Genomic DNA, 14986 nt, shown 5'->3' on the forward strand with positions numbered 1-14986 from the left:
TGGGGTTTCTTTCCAGCCTCCAACCACTCTAGCAGGTTCCAGCAAAGCTTTGGTCCATTAACTGAACAGGCAGTGTGTTCCTTCCTGCTTTTTTAATATGTAAATTTTGGTTTAGTTTGTTGGTGCTTTATGAGACAACACCAGGGACAGACTCAGCACTGGGAGGGAGTTTTGTAACTTACTTTGTCACCTTTAGAAATAATTGGTTATTCCTTCCTTTTTCCTGTTTCAGAGGAATCTCTTCAGGATGTTCCAAATTTAAAGAAGCTGCTGCTGAAAGCTGTGACTCTCTTCATTGATGCAGCAGAAAGTTACTCCAAGGTAAAGTGAGGGTAAAGTGAGGTGGGATGGGATGATTTGTGGAGCACGTGAGGAGCGCTCCCTGGGCTGGAGCTGCCCTGGGCAGGGTGTGCGGGCCCAGGGCAGGAGGGATCTGTGGCTCTGCAGCCCAGTGGCACCAGCAATGGCTGGATCTGAGTGTGCTCTCTGCTCAGGCTTTAACAAACCCAGGCTGGCAGAGAGCAGAGCTTAATGAGCAAGGATAGAACAATTACACTATTTAAACCCAAGCGTAATTATGGTGCAAGTGTTTGTGGGACTGAAGCTTTGGTCAATGCCAATGGAATATGGTGAATGTGAAGCTGCAGTGCTCTGTCCTGCTCTCAGGCACTGCAGGGCTCTGAGATCTCAGGGATGCTGCCAGCTTTCCCTGGAAGCTCTCAGCTGCTCTGGCACTGCTCTCAGGCACTGCAGATGATGTCTCAGGGATGCTCCCAGGTTTCCCTGGAAGCTCTCAGCTGCTCTGGCACTGCTCTCAGGCACTGCAGATGATCTCTCAGGGAGGCTCCCAGGTTTCCCTGGAAGCTCTCACTGCTCTGTCCTGCTCTCAGGCACTGCAGATGATGTCTCAGGGATGCTCCCAGGTTTCCCTGGAAGCTCTCACTGCTCTGTTCCAGGACTCGTGTGTGCGGCAGGCGCTGCGCTGCCGCCGCCTGACACGGCTCATCACGCTCCAGCTGCACTTCCTGGGCTCGGGGCAGAGCACCAGGATCATCAACCTGGGCAGGCAGGACCTGCCAGGGGCCATCCTGGCCTTGCCCAGGTTCTACCAGGTGAGCTGGGCTCCCTCGGGGCCTCCTGTCGGGAACAACTTGGGCACTGCAGTGCCCGAGCACACAGCTCCTCCTGGCCTCGGATCCTGTGGCTGTTAGCCTGACCTTATATCCTGTGGGATACAAGGATGGAGGAACAGGACCCAGGGAATGGCTCCCACTGCTAGAGGGCAGGGCTGGGTGGGAGATTGGGAATTGGGAATTGCTCCTGGGAGGGTGGTGGAGCCCTGGCACAGGTGCCCGGAGCAGCTGGAGCTGCCCCTGGATCCCTGGCAGTGCCCAAGGCCAGGCTGGATGGGGCTTGGGGCAGCCTGGGCTGGTGGAAATGTCCCTGTTTGGGGGCTGAGGAAGGTTGTTCACAGTGCTTTGCTACCCTGTATTTCACAGCTGCTCTCAAGAACAGCAGCAAGGGGTGGGTCGAATAGAAGATCCTGGGTAGCGAGTTTCCAGTGTGGAATGTTGTGTGCAATGAGTTCTGGTGTGGAATGTTGTGTGCCATCCCCCTCCCTGATCCTGCTCTCCCTGCAGGCAGCCATCGTGGCCGAGGCCTACGAGTTCCTGCCGGACTGGGCTGAGGTTCTGTTCCAGCAGGTGATCACCAGGGGCGACTTCGTGTACCTGGAGGAGTTCAGGCAGCAGCGGCCGCTGCAGCCCGGCCTGTTCGAGGAGGTGGCCAAGAAGTGAGTGAGGCTCTGCAGCTTTACCTGCACAGGGCCCTGAGAGGGGCGGCAGCAAAGGGTTAAACTGATCAGCCTGTAAGGGGGACTTGAGATGGAATTCCTGAAGGGTTTGGGTGGGAAGGGACCTCACAGCCCATCTGGTGCCACCCGTGCCATGGCAGGGACACCTCCCCCTGTCCCAGCCCCATCCAAACCGGCCTTGGGCACTGCCAGGGATCCAGGGACAGCCACGGCTGCTCTGGGCACCTGTGCCAGGGCTGCCCACCTCACAGGGAAGGATTTGTTGGTAGCCTTGGTTCTTGGCACAGCATGGAAGTCATTCTGATCCAGCCTCGTCCTTGAGCTGGACAAGGAGGGAGCTCGGGGCTGGGCAGAGCAAATCCTTAAAATGAATCAGAGCAAATAAAGAACCAGGAGATTCAAGTGTAGGTGCTGAGCACGACCTCCTGTTGAAATGCCATTTTTGCAGGCCCAGAGCAAGAGTCTCAGGGCCCTGGGAAGCTTCTGTGTCTCAGTTCCACGTGCCACTTTGCAGGGTCAAACAGCAGCCCCCGGCCGACGCTGCCCTGAGGAACCTGAAGCGGTTCCTCACCCACTGCGAGGACATCTACACCTACTACAGGCTGGCCTACGAGCACAAGTTCTATGACGTGGTGAACTCCCTGCTGAAGGACCCTCAGACTGGCTGCTGCCTCAACGACCTCTTATCCACCTGAATTCCAGCTGAATTCCAGCCCAGAGCACAGACTGCAGGGTCACTGCTGATTTACACAGATTTGATCCATGGCCTGCTCACAGGGCTCTGCTGCTCTGTAAAAATTACTCCAGAAAACTGCACAAGGTTGTAAGTAGTTAAATGCTGACTGTGGCAACCTAAAATTGTGTTTTGTATAATAAATCTTATTGTTTCTAAATTACTCGAGTCACCAGCAAACACTGACTGGCCCAGGTGGGGGTAAAGCAGAGATCCAGCAGCCCTTTAACTTAGGGGCAAGAGGGAGGGAGCAGCCCAGGAATTATATCCAGAGGCTGAAACAGGTCCAGAATGTGCAGCCAAAGGCAGTGGAATAAGCAGAATCATTGCAGGTTTCAGGTACCCAACACAATAATGTCTTCTTTGGGTCCAGGCTGATCTCTAAAATCTTGTACAGCCTTAAACAGCCCATTCCTAATTCTGCTGTCTTGGAGTAAAAGAAATAATCAAGTGCAATTGTATTTTTACAGTTATTAAATACAAATTCCTTTCCAGGACCAGCCATGGGCATACTCAGCACAGCTCAGCTTTGCAATTCTCCCTTTTCAGGAATTTTTCCTGTCAGGGCCCAAAATGCTCCAAGGTCAGCCTGGTGAAGTCCTCAATAGTGATTTTTATTAAATTAGTTGCTTTATAAAACATTGCAGATGTTGTAATTGTTAACATAACAATTTGCCCAACTGTAGGAACTGCTGCAGTTTGCTAAGCAAGTTTGGTTTTTAATGAAAGAAAACGGCCGAGTCGTGAGAGACCCACCACAACCCAGGAGAGCCCCAAGGAAGTCATGTGGCTTGGTTTTTTCTTTTACACTTAACCCCTTAATTAACTGTTAAAGAACACCCAACCCAGACAGCTGCATTAGTAGAAATTTAAATGAATGGAACTAAATAAACTTCATCCTTGAGACACAAGTGGGTTTTGCCTTGCTCTGCCCCACCAGGTGCTGTTCAGGTGTCAGGCTCTGGAGCAGCGGCTGTCCCAGGGGACAGGCTGCCAGGTGCAGTATTCCACACTGAAGTTAGCAGTTCCCCTCCCAAAATACTGGAATCCTCAAGCTCTAACTCAAGACAAAGCGACTGGAACTCTACGTGCACACCCTGCCCTTGCTGCAAACTGCTCTTGCTCAGCCCTGGAGCAGGGACAGTTAAGGCCATGTCATGGAGCTGTGCTGGTTATAATCCTTCACCTTGTTCCAATTCCTTCCCGATTTAGTGGCTGTTGCTATGAATAGCAGCAGTGCCCATTAGCAGGATTTTGGGTTTTTAACTGCAATTTTCAGCCCTTTTCCGTTCCACCCCTGCCCGGAGCTTCCGCCCGGACCCGGCACCTCCAGCCCCCAGCACACAGATACTGCAATTCTGATTGTAGCATTTGGCAGAATTTAGAGGAAGAAAGGTTGTGCTACATGTTTAAGGGATTATGGGCAACAGAAAGACAACAGAAGGGAGATAAATGTCACATGAAGTCTTCGAAGTCTTGTACGTACTCGCCGTCGTAGCCGCCGTAGTCAGCCAGGTCGTCTTTCATCGTCGCCTTCAGCCCCCCGCCAGGCACGACCCCTTTTTTCTTCTTTTTGGCTTTATTCTGTGCAAGAGGATGAGGGTGGTTACTGGACAGGCCCAGAGCTCTGTCATTAGCCCAGCCAGGCTCAGCCCAGTGGCACTGAGCAGTCACAGCCCTGCACTGAACGTGGCCCTGCCCATGGTTTCCACCCAACACGTTTTCCTAGGAAAGCTGTGACAGTTCCAGGTGTCCCCAGCTCCCTGCACCACAGCCCTGCCCCCTTTGCCTTTCATCCTGTTTTCCCTGGACTCTCAACAAGTAATTAATAAATGCAGGGGAGCCCCAAGCAGGGGCCGTGATCCCTGAGGAACAGCCCCAGTCTTACCTTCTCTTGTTTTTGTTTTTCACTGCATAATACTGTCAGAGTGTTTGTGATCTTTTTCAAATCATCCACCTCCACTGCATCAGGGAAGGGAAAGGGAAAAAAAAAAAAGATTCCTGATCAATGTTGTTCTTCTAAGGCAGTTAAGTAACATCCACAGTCTCTAAAACTAGAAATAAGCATTAGTGTAACTATGGGCAATTACTTGATTTAAATCAGCAGAACACAGAGTGGGTGGTTCTGGTCCTTACAATCCCAACAAGAATTCCAGCTGGTTCCTTGGAAGCCTGAGCCTTGTAGAAGGTAAAATTTGCAAATAAAGTTACTGAACACAAGAGTCTTACTGAGACATTTGAGCAGTAAAATATGGAGATAGTAAAATACAGTAAAATGTATCAAAAGGAGCACTGGATTACCAATAAATGATTATGTTTATCAATAAATGGTGCAAGAGGCTGGGAGTCCCTCCTGTTAGGAGCTCTGAATCCCTGAGATGGAAGCTGCCAGCTGGGATGATGGATGTACCCAGCTCCTCCTGGGATCAAGTTACCCCGCACTGAAGGACAACTGGGTACAGGACAGGGAACCAGCACCAGGGCATTGGGAAAAGGAGTTTAAATTACTTCATCTCTGTATAGTTACATGCTGAATTCCAGAACAGTTAATCTGCAGTTCCAGAATTACATGAACTCGATTTTGTAATATTTTCCCGCCAAATGAGGTACTCAAATTATCTGCCTCACAGAATCTACTCTTCATTACTTCAGAAATGGCTTCAAGAAAAGCATGAAGGTTTTAGATGAGGATAAGAATTCACACTTTTTAGAGAGCTGTCTCTAACCAACATGCAGAAAGAGCAACCCTTGCACGAGGAGAGGCTCCTTAGTGGAGTTTGTGGAATGGAATCAGGCCAGTGCTTCATTTAGCACAAACTACCAGAGCAATCCCCTCCGAGCACCGTCCCAGCACGAAGTCCACACAGCTGCAGCACAGCAGAGCTGGGGCTGGCTGCACTTACAGGAGATGCAGACGTCCCGAAGCAGCGCTTCCAAAAACCCGGCGTAATGTAAGGACTTCTCGTACTGTGTGATCTTCTCCTTCAGCAGCTTCCCAAATTCCGTGAAGTCATCTTTCGAAGAGGGATTCATGGCATCTATTCCACAAGTGCTATTTACACCTGCAGGGACAGGCAGGGCTGTTAGAGAACGTGAGCTGTGAGCCCTGAGAGGGGACCCGGCTCTCACCTCCCTGAGCTCTGCTCCCCCCTCAGCCAGGGACATCCCTGGCCTCACAGGAAGGGAGTTTGCTGCAAAACTCAGTAATTTCACAGAATCCCTGAATAGTCTGGGTTGGAAGGGTTAAAGCCCATCCAGCGCCACGGTGGCAGGGCACAGACACCTTCCACTAGCCCAGGTGCTCCAAGTCCATCCAACCTGATCTTGGGCACTTCAGGGATCCAGAGGCAGTCACAGCTTCTTCAGGCACCCTGTGCCAGGGCCTCCCCACTCTCACAAGGAACAATTCCTGCCGAATATCCCCTCCATCCCTGCCCTCTGGCAGTAGGAAGCCATTCCCTCTTGTTCTGTCACTCCACGCCCTTGTCTGAAGTCTCTGTCCAACAAGTTTTGAAGTTGAGTCAAGCTCAGCAATCTGACCCAGCTATTCCTGTTCTCTGGACAACCTGCCCCAGGAAGCCCCTTTTTCCTCAAATAAACAATTCCTGCCTCAACCTCCTGAGTGCAGAACTCAGCTGGTTCTTTGCAGCTGTGCACACCCCCCAAGCTCTGTGACAACCTCCCCTGAACAATGAGCTGAATCATTCATTATAATTAAAGAAACTCTTCCACGTTTGAGGAACGCTGCTGTGCATCAGCATCTTTGCTTCTGCTTTGTTCTCAGTGCCACAACTCTGTGTGCTGACAGCCAAACCCTGCTCATGCTTTGCAAGGTCCCAGGGGTTTATTTATTTCCTGCTGCTGGAACTCACCGAAGGTTTCCTTTGCCAACTCCAGGTCTGACTCCTCTTGTAACTTCTTTAGCCGTAGTTTGTCTGCCAACTGTTCTTCTGGTGTGAGCTCCTTCTGTTCCTCGGGTGCCTCTAACTGCAGGGAGCACACAGGGAGAAGGTGGCACGTTACAGACATCACCCTGCGTCACCCACGGCTGCCTCGACTCGGGGCACCTGGAAAACCTGGAAGCCATCCCTGCAGTCTCCACAGATTGTTCATCTCACAAGAAATGGGAAGAAACACCAAACCCCTGCCTGCTCCATCACGTGCTGCACACACGGGACCTGGGATAACACTGATCCAAGCACTGGTTAAACTGTGCAGGAATTAAAGCTCCCAGCCCCAGATGGGATCCTGTACAGACCTAACTTTGGTGTATCAGATGAATCAAGACCTTCTCAGATCTTGCTCAACCTCCAAAAAACCAAATCAAACCCACCCTCTGAATTTTATATAACACAGAAGAAATCAGGAGTTACCCTTTTTTTAAGCTCCTCTTGCTTTTTCTTCTGTAGCTTTTCTTTTTCTTTGATTTTTTCTGCTATTTTCTTTTTTTCTGAAACTTTCGGTTCTGTAAAGGGTGGAACAACAAACACAGCTCTCAGAAGTCTGATGATGTTTTTCCCCCCACACAACCACAGAAACACTGGAAGCCACCGAGCTCAGCTCCTGAGCACAGAGTTAAAGACATTTCTGACAGAGTTAAAGACATTTCTGTTAAACCCAGCCCCAGCCCCGCTCAGGTTTGATCCTCACACACCCCAGACACAAGCAGGGTCTGTTCCCGTGCTGATACAGAGCCAGGGGTTATCTTAAAGCCTCACCTTGTTTTACCTCTGTCTCCTTCACCTCCTCCTCTTCCTCCTCATCATCCCAGTTATCCTGCAAAACAGTGAAGATTCTTTTACAGATATCTGGAACCTCTTCCAAAGCCCACCAACCCACTGAGATCTGGTATCAGAGTGAGGGAGCCATGGGAGATGTACCTCAGGGCTTTTTGGAGCTGTCCATGCTGGCTGGGGCCAGTTCTTACCATGAAAAAGGCAGGTTTTAGTCAAAAAACCAGCTTGTGTCAGTAATTACAACAGCCAGATCACAAACAGCAACCACCACTGACACAAACAGGACTTTATTCTCATTTCTGGTGTTTTGAGAGACAGAACATCACTGAGGGATGGGCGCAGCACAGCCCACTGCAAACCCCCAGCCCAGCTGAAACCACGTCAGGCCAGCACAGGCTGTTCTGCCCCACACACCAGGGCCCCTCTCTGGGCTGGGAAAAGCCTCCCTGGGGCTGCAGGGATTTCCTGGGAGGCTGCACCAGGGCAGTGGTGCAGAGCCCCACACTGCCCAGGATGTGCTGATCCAAGCAAGGAGGCACCGAGTCCTTCCACCAGCTCACCTGGATAATTGGCACCTGCAGGGGACTCGGCTTCCCTTCCACATTCCACAGGCCTGACTTGAGTTTGGAGCATTATTGTAGCTCACATCTAATTAAGTTTGCTACACCCACTGCTTAAATAGCTCCACTCAGCACTGAGGAGCTGCCTCAGCCCCAGCCTGGCCGGGCTGGGAGTCAGATGGAAACTGGAGGAAGGGCAGCCTGGCCACGAGGGATCCATGCATGGCACTGGGATATCTGGGAGGGCACTGGGCAAGGACTCCGTGCCACGAGATGTGCCCCAACCCCATCCTGCCAGCCAGGCTGGGTTTATAAACCCAGGGAATTCCAAGTCCTGCCAGCCAGGCTGGGTTTATAAACCCAGGGAAATCCAAGTCCTGCCAGCCTTGCCTGGTTTATAAACCCAGGGAAATCCAAGTCCTGCCAGCCTTGCCTGGTTTATAAACCCAGGGAAATCCAAGCCCTGCCAGCCTTGCCGGGTTTATAAAGCCAGGGAGTTCTCCTGGAGGAAGAGCCAGCTGCCTCATGCTGTTGTGTCCTTGCAGTGATACAGTAATTCCCAGAGAACACATGAATTGCCCAGTATTTCAACACTGTTTCTGTGTCCTTCAGCAGCCCCGGAACATCCTGCCAGCAGCTGGGAGGTGGCAGGGACTGGGCACTGGCTCCCAGCTCCAGCTCGGGATGGAGCAGGCACTGCCCCGTGCCAGCCCTGAGTCAATGGATGAAAATCCCCTGGCAGCAGGCCTGACTTCTGGGGAACTGTGCTGGGGAACACTGAGAGGAGTTTTGTTACCAAAGGTGCTAATTTTAAACCCGGGAAGCTGACGTTTCCCAAATTAACAGTTACTGCAAGTTCATTACCAAACCCCTTCCAAAACACAGATCTGCAGATACAAAGCACACTCCTCAATGTGAGGTGCCTTAGGAAAGCCGTGGCCAGAAAAATTTGTGCTGCCACTTTAGACCACGTCATCCCTCACGTGGAGATTTCCCCATGTGGGCCCTGCACTGAGGGATCCAGAGCTGAGCAGGAGTCTGGCAGGAAGAGCAAACCAAAGGGAAATAAACCCAAATAAACCACCTTTCTTTGCTGGATCCTCTCAAGACGCAGCTCTGGCACCAAACCCATCATCCCTCAGAAATAGTCAAGCAGCTGCATCCTCACTACATGTAAGATGTAAAATGTCTTCCCACTGCCACGGGCAGGGATGGGTGGGATATTGGGAGGGTCTGTTCCCTGGGAGGGTGTGAGGGGCTGGGATGGAATTCCCAGAGCAGCTGGGGCTGCCCCTGGATCCCTGGAATGTCCCAGGCCAGGCTGGGCAGGGCTTGGAGCAGCCTGGGACAGTGGGAGGTGTCCCTGCCATGGCAGGGGTGGCACTGGATGGGATTTAAGGTCTCTTCCACCCCAAACCACTCTGGGATTGCACGTGGGGAACATTTGTTCCTTTATTAAACACAGACCCCTCAGGTGACTCCAAGAGAAGCACTCTGGTGCAGTTCTCCTGGGCACATCCCATCCAGCAGGAACGCTGCTCACTTTCCAAGGAAGGAGGAAAGGCAAATGTCACAGTCTGAGCTACAGGTGTCTGTGCACACCTGTCAGTCACAGAGGGGTCAGTCACACACATCTGTGTCACTCCCACACTCTTTCCCAGAGCCTGGAGCTGCAGTGCACACGCCTGTCCTTGTCCTGCTGCTCTAACCTGGCACCCGGAACCTGGGCTGGGGCTGCTGCTGAGTTTAAGAAGGGAAGTTACCAAATTTCTGTGATTCTGTGTGTTCTTTTCCTGTACTGTTTATGGGAAGAACTCCACCTGAGCCCCAAGAAAAACTCGCGGTGCTTTTCAGAGATCCTGGTAACAGTGTCCTCAAAACCAACCCTGAGTCCTCACCCAGAGTTACAATGTCCCAGAGCTGGAGGAAACAAAAAGAACTTTTGTAGTTGCCTTATTCCACTGACACAATCCCAGGATGGGTCTGAAGGGGCCTCAGAGACACCCAGCTCCACCCTCTGCCGTGGGTAGGGACACCTTCCACCATGCCTGGCTGCTCCAAACCCTGTCCAGCCTGGCCTTCGGCAGCCCCTGGCACTATCCATACGGATCTGGAGGTTTCTGTGGCACCACCAGCCTGCCAGGGGAGTCCAGCAGGTGCAAACAGCCTTTGAGGGAAGCACCAGCAGCGATCATTCACAGGTTTTATCCCACTGCCGTGTGGACACCCCGGCAAGATGCAGCTCGTGCTGAGCGGAGCAGGAAGATGAGGTGGAAGATCAGGAGGAAAAGACGCCCCGGTGGAGCAGAGCTCCCGGCCCGCAGCAGAAGCACCGACACAGCGCTGCCGTCCTTCAGCCCGTCCCGGCGCCTCGCCAGCGCCCCGAGCAGCTCCAAGGGCTGCAGGCAGCGGGGACACAGCGCCCCAAAGCCGGGGAGCAGCCGGGGAGCAGCCGGGGAGCAGCCGGGGAGCAGCCGGGGAGCGGCGGGTGGGTCCCGCGGGGAGCGGGAGGTGCCGCTCCGGCAGTGTCTGCCCAACCCTCCCCGCCCGCCGGTCCCGGGACAGCGGCACCGGGCAGGGCCGGGCCGGCTTCTCTTGGCACCGTGACGGAGCCCGGAGCCGCCGGCACCGGGAGCCCCCGGGCTGTCCGGTCCGGTCCGGCCGGTGCCGAGCCCCGAGCCCGCCCCGCAGGTCCCGGGGCAGCGGCTGCGGGCAGGGCCGGCTTCTTTTGGCACTCCGACTTGGCTCTGTGACCGAGCCCGGAGCCGCTGCCGCGCGGGCGGAGCCGCGGGCACCGGGAGCCGCGGGCTGTCCGTCCCGGCCCCGCCGGTGCCGAGCCCCGAGTCCCGAGCCCGGCCCGGAGCCGCGCACACCGCCCGCCCCGCCGGGGCCCGCGGCCCCGCACTCGGGCACCGCACGGCCGCGGCCCGGCCGCCCCCGCCGCCCCCAGCCCGCGCCCCGGAGCCGCCAGCGGCGGGGCCCGCCCGGCCGCACCTTCACGTCGTCCTCCTCATCCTCGCCGGCCCAGCGGTCCCCGGCCACCCCCGGCACCAGCCGCTTCGCCACCGGCTCCACCACCTCGAAGCTGTCGGCGTCTGTGGGGAGAGGAGCGCGGTGAGCGGCGGGGAGCGGCGCGGGGGCCCCGCGGGCCCCAGCCCGGCCCGGCCCGGCCCGGCCCCGCCGCACCCACCCCACGAGTCCGCCGCCTCCGCCGCCATCTTGCCCCGACCCAGGCCGCCGGGCGGCGCCGCGCGGGGCACGCCGGGACGGCGGCGGAATGAACCGGGCCCGCCCCGGGAGGCGGGGCCTGAGCGGCGCGCGGGAACGGGGCGGGGACGGAGGGAGAGGGGGCGGGGCCTGAGCAGGGGCGGGGCCGGGCCAGGGGGCGGGGCCTGGATCGAGATCGGGGCCGGGATCGGGAACGGGATCGAGAATGGGACCGGGATCGGGAACGGGACTGGGATCGGGACCGAGATCGGGGCCAGGATCGGTACCGGGAACGGGATCGGGAACAGGACTGGGATCGGGAACGGGACCGGGATCGGGACCGAGACAGGACTGGGATCAGGAACGGGACCGGGATCGGGGCCAGGATCAGGAACGGGACTGGGATCAGGAGCAGGACCGGTATCAAGAACGGGACCGGGATCGGTACCGGGAACGGGACTGATGCTGGGAACGGGATCAGGATCGAGAACGAGATCGGGAACGGGACAGGGACCGGGACCGGGACCGGGACCGGGACCGGGACCCGGACCCGGACCGGCCCTGGGACCGGGACCCGGACCCGGAGCCGGACCGGCCCTGGGACCGGCATCCCGCCGCCCCGGCCGCAGCCCGGCTCTGTCCCGGGGCAGCGCCCGGCCGGGAGCGGAGCCGAGCCGAGCCCGGCCGCCCGGACCCGCCGTGCTCCGGCACATCCCGGCACGGCTCGGCACGGCCCGGCCCCGCCGCGCTCGGGCTGTGCGGGGCGCCAGGCTGCGCGTCCCCCCGTGCCCGCGAACAGAGGAACGGCGAACTGGGCACTGCTCACTTCTTCACCGCCAGCTCCAGCTCCCGAGAGAATCCCCGACGTGGAAAAGGAGGATACATTTGGTCTGAAGAGAATCAATTTAGAACGTGTCTTTCATAAACCAAATCAATGATCTCTGTATACGCCTGTGTAAATCACACACGTGTGTCTAGGGAAAACACGAAGAAAAAATAGAGACTTCCAAAATTATCATCCTTTTCCTGTTCTTCTCCATTCACCAGACAATATAAATAATAACAGAGCTATACCTACGGATCAAACAATGCCACAAGTTATATCCTCACCAAGTCTACACAGCTTCACAGCCTCAGGGTGCTGTGCAGATGATCACAAAATCACCAGGAACTGTGCAGTAATTTGGAATACGTTAATACTGGAATATGTAATTTGGAATTCTAAGGAATTACACAGAACGTTTAAATTTTTCCTTGACAGTAAAACACAGACACAACTTCTTCCACTTCAAGGCTGAAAACTGACAGGAGCAATGTGACTTATAGAAAACTGAGGCTCAGTGAAGGATGATACCGGCTAAAAATCATAAAAACAGAATCCAGAGCATAAGTGTTTAATTACATCTTTGTGCTTCTGTGGACTAGAAATGATTGCAGAAGAAACAGAAATCCATAGCACAGGACTTCTCTTCCCATATATTTAACAAGATTCGGCCCCATCAGTACAATGACATTTTTGCAAGTACCAAGAACAAAACCTTCTCCTCTCCCGCGGGTCCCTCCTGCCCCGGGACTCTCCAGCAGCCCCAGCCCAGCCCTGGCGCTGCGGTGCTGGGCAGGGCAGGGCAGGGGATGATGCTGGGCAGAGCTGTTGTCACAGCAGGGCTTTTGTCACCCTGCCAGGGTGGCTTCCACATTTCAGGGCTCTTCCCGAAGGCCGTCCGTCCCTTCGCCGGCAGCACAGCACGCGTGGCTCGGGAGATTCCCCATCCAGTCCGGGCACGTTCCGGCTCCTGCTACATTCAAACCATGAAAACCGTCAGGTGGGTGACTCCAAGGCGGGGGAAGCAGGACCAGAGGCGAGGCTGTCCCAGGGAAAACAAAGGCTGAACAGGAACTGCCACTGAAGGGTTGGAGTGTGACTGAGCTGCCAGAACCGAGGGGCTCCAACACGGAACAGAATCCACGGGGACACGGAAAACAGGTCACCACAACCCAGCACGGAGCACAGAGGAAATCATTCAGAACCTTGGAAATAGGATGCGGTGCCTTGCGCAAGGAAAAAACCATATTCCGTAAGGGATGGGTGATCCAGCTGCACGGTGCCCTGCTCGGGGGGCACAAGCCACACTCGACCTGGCTGAGCCTGCCCCGGGCACGGGGGTGGCTCTGGGGACACAACCTGGCCCAGAGCTCAGCACAGGATCAGGGAACTCCCCCTCGAGATGAGCATGACAGAAATAAAACCCGTGGATGAAAACTCTGCTTCACACCAGAAAGGTTTGCAGGAGGCAGGAGCGCTCTGCAGAGTTCAGTGATAAACACCAGGCTTGCAGCACAGGAAAAGATGAATATTTAATATGTTTACTAAGAATCTCTGTCAGTCCCGTCGTGCACCGATGCAGAGCTACATCCCCACGTTTACATTCGGGTTTCCCTCGCGGATCTGACGGGCACAGCACGCACACAGCTGGAAAGTGCAACGTGCCTTTGGTTTCCTCAGCTCTGGAAGCACTTTTGGAAGGGCTGGAGCCACAGAGGACCTGGGGATAAGGATGTTACTGGAACAGGTGAACATCCCATCACAGCTGGAAAAGGCCACGAGCTACAGCTGGGCTCCTTCTGGCAGATCCGTGGATTTTACAGCAGCTCCGTGGTGTGGAGGAACCGGGAGGAATCCCCCGTTAGGCAAAGCTCGAGCGGGGAACCAAAACCCCTCAGACTCAGATTTACACGGCGAGGAACAAGTGAGGAAGGGCTGCAAAGCAAAGGGCAGCTGCACACAGGCTGCCCCTTCCAGAGTCCATCCATCCATCTCCCCACCAGGGGACACGGCTGCACCAAGCAGATGTAAAGGTAATGTTCTGTACATTTTATTTCAATAAAGACATAAGACAAACAGCGTAAAGATGCCCAGATGCCCTAAAGATAAATACATTTAAAAGATTCTCATTAAAATGAATCTGTAGTATTTCTTTCCTGCAAGCAAAATACCTTTCTTTAAATACAAAAAAAATCAGTATTCTGAATTGCAAACGTTTTCACTTTTTTTGCAGAAAATCTGCCATGATGACTTTGTTTTTAATGAATAAGGATTTTCCACAAAACAGGCTTGCTCTACATGCTAAGTTTTAACAGTTCAGTGACACCATGTGCTAGCTACATACACAACAGATAATATAGTAAGAAAACACTCAACCTGATGAAAAGTTAAAATCTTCATTAATACACTGGAAAAAGTTGACATAACTCATGCCTTTTAAAATCAAAAATACAAAAATTAAATGTTTTGCTAAAAAGATTTTCCTTATTTTAAGGACTCATTTGAAAATGAAGCTGCATGTAATTTGTACAATAAAATTGTACAAGTAAACAGGTAATATACATAAAAAATTAATTGACATACTTCTCAATTATCAGCTGTCCACCTTTAATTTCCAATACTGTACTTTCTTATCAAGCATACAAAATAGCAAACTTCTCTTTAGAAAAAGTGCCGTTCTGTGACATCTTTTACACAAAACCAGTCCGAGCCTGTGGCGTGGTAATGCAGTCGAGAGGCAAAGCTTCCTACCTCGTACAAATTCTACCTTCCATAGCAAGCCTCCGGGAGGGAAAGGCGACTCCCACGGCCAGGAAAGTCCCCTCGGGCGCTGCACTAGGAGCCAGGGCCGGGGGTGCCAGGGCAGCCCTGCCCCAGAGGAACCGGGAGTGTCACAGGAGCCCTGCCCGGCACACCTGCCAGGTGAGCACACAGCAGAGGTGAGGTATTCTTGTCCATCGTGGCGCCACTGCAGGTGTGCTCTGTCCAGAGGACGTGCCATCGCAACGCTTTAGGATATTCCCAATATTAGTAATCCTTATCTTCGTCTTATCTAGCCAGTCTCTTGATTTTTTTTGAAAAGGTTTCGACTACAGTAGAATATTACAGAAAGAA

At 54.0% G+C, this 14986-nt stretch overlaps 2 protein-coding genes across 3 annotated transcripts in view; one reads left to right on the forward strand and one right to left on the reverse strand.

Moving 5' to 3' along the window:
- SPG11 (SPG11 vesicle trafficking associated, spatacsin) overlaps positions 1 to 2706 on the forward strand; it is a 29417-nt gene extending 26711 nt beyond the window's left edge. The window contains exons 37-40 of one of the 2 annotated variants that reach the window (XM_072933756.1): positions 233 to 321; positions 957 to 1112; positions 1641 to 1792; positions 2328 to 2706. In XM_072933756.1, the coding sequence (XP_072789857.1) occupies positions 233 to 321; positions 957 to 1112; positions 1641 to 1792; positions 2328 to 2508 (578 nt within the window). In that variant the 3' untranslated portion in view covers positions 2509 to 2706. Of the gene's footprint in view, positions 1 to 232; positions 322 to 956; positions 1113 to 1640; positions 1793 to 2327 lie in introns of those variants that run through there. The other variant, XR_012057524.1, reaches the window with a different exon arrangement.
- Positions 2707 to 3913: 1207 nt separating this feature from the next.
- EIF3J (eukaryotic translation initiation factor 3 subunit J) lies at positions 3914 to 11081 on the reverse strand. Its single transcript, NM_001245471.2, is given in 8 exon segments — positions 3914 to 4130; positions 4435 to 4508; positions 5450 to 5608; positions 6419 to 6533; positions 6920 to 7011; positions 7265 to 7322; positions 10837 to 10937; positions 11033 to 11081. Coding segments are annotated over 8 exon segments (756 nt in total). The 5' UTR covers positions 11061 to 11081; the 3' UTR covers positions 3914 to 4001.
- Between the last annotated feature and the right edge of the window lie 3905 nt (positions 11082 to 14986).

Source organism: Taeniopygia guttata, chromosome 10 (genome assembly GCF_048771995.1).
Source record: "Taeniopygia guttata chromosome 10, bTaeGut7.mat, whole genome shotgun sequence".
Taxonomy (NCBI): domain Eukaryota; kingdom Metazoa; phylum Chordata; class Aves; order Passeriformes; family Estrildidae; genus Taeniopygia; species Taeniopygia guttata.